At 33.0% G+C, this 6672-nt stretch overlaps 1 protein-coding gene across 1 annotated transcript; it reads right to left on the bottom strand.

The window, feature by feature from the left end:
• Window positions 1-472: 472 nt before the first annotated feature.
• LOC147536005 (putative serine/threonine-protein kinase PBL21) lies at window positions 473-2052 on the bottom strand. The gene is made up of 2 exons (XM_086644776.1): window positions 1168-2052; window positions 473-1003 (listed from the first exon to the last, which is right to left on the bottom strand). The coding sequence occupies exons 1-2, from the start codon at window positions 1921-1923 to the stop codon at window positions 824-826; spliced, it is 936 nt and encodes a 311-aa protein (XP_086500902.1). The 5' UTR covers window positions 1924-2052; the 3' UTR covers window positions 473-823.
• Window positions 2053-6672: the final 4620 nt, after the last annotated feature.

Here is a 6672-nt window from a genome sequence, read left to right on the forward strand (position 1 = left end):
GATCTGTTTGATATTGAAATAAAGAGATCTGTTTAGGGATAACATTCTTTTAGAATAAGAAGAATCGTTTTTTAGAGAGAGAAAAATATGGAGGGCAATTTCTGAAAATAAGACAAAGAATAGAGGACAGTTTTGTAATATTAAAAGAATAGCAATAAATGTATTTAAAATTGATAATGCGATCCACCTCAATCTGGACCCTTTTTACAGATTTTGGGTTGTAAGGATAGCACTTCTCTATAGTTAATAGGCTTATCTTTTGACATTGTGATGACCTCACAGGTGGAGGGAGAAAAGTATAGAGTACGTTGTAAAATGTGTAGTTCTTTAGTTTTAATGTGGATTAATTTTGGGATATAAGTAGTAGTATATCATTTGATTAATTTTGGCATAAAATTATGAAATGAGAAGTCCCAGCAATAAAACTTGTCTAACCAAAAAAACCTTAGCAAATATCTCAACACAATACAAATTTAGAGATTTGTCTTTTTTTCTTGCAAGAAAAAGCAAATCACCAAACAACTTAAAGACTGCCATTGTTCCTTTAACAAAAAAAACTTAAAGAGTACTGCCATTGTTCATCAAAAGAAAAACTTAAAGACTGCAATTGTTCATCAAAAGAAAAACTTAAAGACTGCCATTGTTCATCAAAAAAAACTTAAAGACTGCCATTGTTCATCAAAAAAAAACTTAAAGACTGCCATTGTTCATCAAAAAAAAAAACTTAAAGACTGCCATTGTTCATCAAAAGAAAAACTTAAAGACTGCCATTGTTCATCAAAAAAAAAACTTAAAGACTGCCATTGTTCATCAAAAGAAAAACTTAAAGACTGCCCATAATATTCTCTAACTCTCCCTTGGTAGCCATGAAGGTTGCAGTAATACTGTCCAAACAGGTGCGTATGAGCTCCATAATACGTTTGAAAGGAGCATCGATCAGTTCTCTCTCCCCCTTTAGTTCCTTGTCCATAAATAACTCCATGTCACCAAGACGTGTTTCAGCCTAAAAAGGTACTCCATAAATAATTTACTACTGTATTAATAATTATCAACGGTCTAGAAAGATAAAAAATAATTTACTAGTAATTCAAGATTAACTAGGTAGGTAGGTATAAATAAGTAGTACTGTAGTAAAAGAAAGAGAATATAGTAGGGAGTATTACTTACCCAAGTGTTGATATAAAATCCTCGAGTAGTAGGATCTTGGCCAGAGAAAAGTTCTACTAAGAATAAGCCATAGGCCTCTATGCTACCGATTGATTGACCATGTTGTTCTAGTACTGTTGTAGAAGAAGAAGAAGAATCATTTTTAATCCGGGCGTATCGCCTGAGATCATAATCGTCAATTTTTGGATCGAAATCAGCTGTTAATAATACATTAGATGAACGAAAGTATTTGATGTCGAGAAATGTAGAACAGGATAGGAAGTAGAGAGCATTACAAACGCCAAGTGCAATCTTTACTCTGTTCTTAAAATTCAGAGGAAGAGTTTCCGGCGGTCGGTTGTGGAGAAATTTCTTAAGACTACCCACTGGTAAATATTCATTCACGATTATCATTTTCTTGTTACTAGCAGCAGTAGCAGTAGGATCTTTGGTGTGGCCTAAATAACTCACTATGTTAGGGTGTGATCTCCTATTCCATAAATCCCTTCTTAATAGCTTAAATTGATTGTCGGTTGACACAAAATCACTCTTCACCTCCTTCAACACACATGTATCCATGAACACACATTCTCTAACAATTTTGTAATTCCCTACTTCTCCTATTTCTCTCAACGGAAGAAACTCATTCATCTTAAACTCTCTTCCCTTAAAAACAGTTGGAACAAGTTCTCCGGTGGAAGTTCCGGTGGTTCTTGCATTACTAGAAGAAGAAGAAGATCTTTTACCCTGAAAAAAATTAAAACGATTTTTTGGCATTTTGATAAGACAACTCCCTGGTAGCTAGGGTAGATAGCTACTAGCTAGGGTTTGAGACAGAAAGAAAAAGACTAGGGGACAAGACGACTAGAGAGAGAAGAGAGAGAGAGAGAGGTAATAAATAATGACAGAGTGATGATGAGGCTGTCGTCACTTTATATACTAATCCACCACAAAGGATTTCTTCTAGTAGAAGGCGACCTATACGTGGCTACACTACGTTGGTGTTTTCCCCACTATTACGACTAACTAGTGGATGTCAGTTTTGGTACCTCCCGCATCTTTCAATCTGAACCGTTGATTAATCAACGGTCCAGATTTTTATTACTACTAACGGTCCTCCAATATACTGTATTTATTTATTTTATTTTATTTTTTGATGAGAGAATATACTGTATTTATTTATTCTTCAATAAAAAAAAAACATAGTATGTGCTTATCTGGTTTAACGTTTTTTTTAATCTCTTTTGGTATGTCTATGTTAAAACTAAAATGAACGTCTAGTCCCTCTACCCATCCACACGCCAAAAACGATTTCGAACGAGTCCCACCTTGTAACTATAACCTCCCACGACTCCAACTTGAAATTCGTCGCAAATGATGGACAGATCTCAGGAATCGAACATGCGACTCACGAATTTTAAAATTTATGTCAATACAGTAAATCACTTAAACAATCGCGTGAGTTTGGCATCATTATTTATTTTATTTTGAAATGAACATAGAATAATTCATCGAAAAAAAAAAGAAATGAACATACAATAGAATAAAATGGTTTTAGGATGTTTACCTGACATTACTAATAGAACTTATCCCACAATTTGGAAACACCTTTTAATTTTTTGAGCTCCAGTTACTGGCTAAGCTTCTTTAGTTCTTTTGTCTTTGTTTTAGTTCTAAATTTGGATCAAATCTATATTAAAGTGGTGCTAATAAAAATTGTATACTAGTAGTTTCATCATTTATTGGAAATGTAGTTTATGGAACTTGAATGCAAAATGTAATATTTTTTGTTTGAAGTAGTAGTTTAGCCCTCAAAGTGAAAAACTGAATCGGAAGATAGTCCGCAATATCCTCATATTCATTAAAATCTATAAAATAGATAAACTCGAACGATTGCAAAAAAAAAAAAAAAAATAGAATCAAAAGGCATTAACCCGAGTGATATATATGTATGACTAGGGTGGGAAATGGGCAGGTATAGATGTCCACGAGCACTTGAAGTATCGGATTGGGGGGATCAGACTCCAAATTTATATGACAATTAGGATAAGGGTTAATCGGACGAATAATTTTGAAAGTCCTTGTCGTATCCCAAACCCATAAAAAAGCTCGTTAATTCCGATACGGTGGGACAGGTTCCCATCATCCCATGACATGAAAAAGTCGGCTTCTTCCTCTATAGGCTAATAAGAGACAAAAAGAGAAGCAGGAATTGTTCAAAGAAAAAAACAAAAAGAGAAGCAGGAATCAGAAACAGACTCTGCTAGAAAAGAAAGACAGTAAAAGGGTGATAAATGACCTTTATAACCCTAAACAAACTTCCAAGGAGGTGCTACTCGTTGTTAACCGAGGTGGAGATTTCTTGAAGGAAACGAGACCTTTCCATATCCTTCTTCTATACGTGGGTGGGTCCTACTAAATGATTATTTTTTCCTTTGATTTTGTATGACCATCACTCCATCAGCAACAAAAGTTAATGTTAGTGACAGTTTTAGTATATTCTTCTCTTTGTCTCTCGAGCATGAATCCTCCCCAGCATTAATTTTTCACATTTTTAGTCCGACCCAAATACTAAATTTATAAGTTTAGATTTCCCCTAACCAAAGTGACTGTGTTAGGAAAGAATGATTTTTATTCATATGTTCTTATTACGGTTTATACTCGACCCACTTGGATTTCATCACATCCGGCCGAAACACACACACACAACCCACATGGACTCGGTCAATAACAACTTCGATTTAGTTAGATTGTATTTTATCTCTTTGTAACTATATATATATATATCAAGATGTACAACTAATGAAAGTAATATAGAATTCAATTCAAATTGATTTCCCTCTCTCTCTCTTATACCTCTCTGTCTCTCGGTCTCTCTTCTTCTTCTTCCTGTTTCACACTTGATAAACCGAATAGGTTTATCAACCATCTCATCCTCCTCGATTATTCATAGTTCTTCTCATTATGATTTTTAAAAACAGAATAGAAATGTGATTTTTAAGAATGGTTTTTACTCTATATATTCGATTTTTAGTTTTAAGACGTGAATTCTAGATTTTTCTGATGTTGTATGATTTGTAATTTTGTATCTCTTTATAATGTTGTGATCGATGACTACATTAACTTTTTTAATGGAGTTTGACTTTGTAAGTAAGTAGAAATTGAAATTTTGTAAGTTATCCAGAAATTCGATCAACCGGATATCAAAGACGTCCATCCAGTTAGCCTGGCCCAAATAGACGATGGTCAAGGCAATTTGTGATTTTTGTCCAGACTGCGACTGAACAGAGTGATTGAGCGGACATGAAATTTTGGTTCCTGATCCAGACTAGCCCATAAAGATAAAGTTTAGTCCGGCAAACAATACCATCCAACAGACTCCCAATTCCCACCCATTGGCCAACCCAACTCTTTAGGGAATATGATCATTTGATTGGGGTAAAATTGAAATTAACCCTAAGTCTCAAAGAATACTGTATATAGTGAGGGAGAGAATACTTTTTTTTTTTATGAAAGGGAGAGAATTTTTTTTATTTTTATACTATATTTTTTTATACTATATTTGGTAGTGTAACGACGTTCCACTACCAGTCTCAATAACAGAAAGGCTTACCGTCTTTTTCTAGACAAAGTACTGTAGGCACCTGGGGTAATGCATGATTTTTTACATCTTTGTTGAGAATGTACGTTTACACTACCCGAAAGGTAGAACCCTTTATGTCATCAAAAAAAAATGTTATGGTTTTCTAGTCGAAACGATGCATGATTCATATATCCATTCTTCACACAAGCCCGTTTTTATATATTTTATATATATCAGTCTATGGATCCAATAAAAAAATAAAACTATAACATAAAGTCAATATTGTTGTGGTCTAATTCTTCTCGAAAAAAAAAAATTTTGACAAGTGACAACTACAACGAAAAATTAAATTAAAAGCACATTAAATTTAATATAACTTGTTGTTTTCGTCAAAATATTATTAAATTTGTTTCGGTGGTTCTTTAATTTGAGTTTACATATCTATCAAAGGAAAAGGTCGATAATGACTAGCATAAGAACATAATAAATAGAAATTTTATTTAACACCAATAACAAAAAAGATACAAAAAAAGTTTTTGTTAAAGTTGAAAGTTTTACTTAAAGAAATCATTACAAATTGAATTAATATATTATTTTAAGTACTATTTTTAGTATTTTATGTCCTTTTATAGAGGTAGATATGTGATCTTGATTAATTTCTGAAATTGTGGTCTTATCCTATACACGAGATTTGCTAATATTGAAACTAATTAATTATTAAGGAAAAAAAAAATTAAATTGGTGCTATTACAAATTATATGCTAGTAATTTTATGGAAAGATAGTTTATCGATATTGAATGCGAAATGTCATATTTTTAGTTCGAGGTACTAGTTTAGACCTTCACATGAAAAATTGAATGAAAAGACATTCCGTGGTATCCATGAAAATCTGTACAATAATTAACTCGAATATATAATAGATTAGCTTTATCCAACAATCATTTTGTAAATTATGATTTGTTTTGTCGCTATACTGAATGAACTATGTTTTAGTTTTTTTTTTTTTTTTGTTGAACTATGTTTTAGTTCAACAAAAAAAAGAAAATGGACTATGTTTTTTTGTCGCAAGATACTTAAATTTTTAGTAGTACTAACAATCGGAAATGAATATATTTGTAATAAGAGACAAAAAGAGATAGTGGGGATCAGAAATAGGGTCTGCAAGAAAAGAAAGACAGACTGATAGTGTAAACGAGGTGAAGATTTATTGAGGGAAATGACTTTTATAACCCTAAACCAACTTCCAAGAAGGTGCTAGTCGTTAAACGAGGTGGAGATTTCTTGAAGGAAATGAAACCTTTCCAGATTCTTCTATACGTGGGTCCTACTAATTGATTTGGTGTGACGATCAACAACAAAAATTCTACTACAGTGTCTAAAAGCTAAATAGTCTTCCAATATAAAATTTTAAATAGAATATATAAATTTTTTTATATAAACATATATTTTATGGGAAAATTTTCCATCTCACCACCTCACCTCTTTCTCTTATCCGACTAGGTCGCCGGTGGGAAATTTTCCGGCCCGACGACCATGGTTTTTTTTTTTTTTTTTTTTTTTTTTATCTTTTATTTCATCTCTCCTCTCTCTCTCTCTAAATTTTTTTTTTTCATCTCCTCTCTCTCACTCTAACTTTGTCCGTTTTGACATTTCAGTCCTATTTCAACCGATCTTCGTCCAAACTTTAAAGTTGAATTTCTCATTCATCTCAAATCAGATTTGAGTGATTCTTGGCTCTAAATTGAATAGCTCGACGAGACGAATGCAACGGCGCGTTCGGTTTTTGAGTTTGACGAGTCGGGTCGAGCCAAAGTCGGCTCAGGTTCCAACATCCCTCTCTTAATTCTCTCTCTTCAAACACCTCTCTGGCTCCTTGTATCTCACATCTTTTGGATCAATTTGAAGAAGGGTATAGTGAAGACCAAATTCTTCTCTAAAATGT

Source organism: Eschscholzia californica, unplaced genomic scaffold (genome assembly GCF_041429995.1).
Source record: "Eschscholzia californica isolate CP2 unplaced genomic scaffold, dmEscCali1.0.p SCAF_5, whole genome shotgun sequence".
In the NCBI taxonomy this organism is placed as follows: domain Eukaryota; kingdom Viridiplantae; phylum Streptophyta; class Magnoliopsida; order Ranunculales; family Papaveraceae; genus Eschscholzia; species Eschscholzia californica.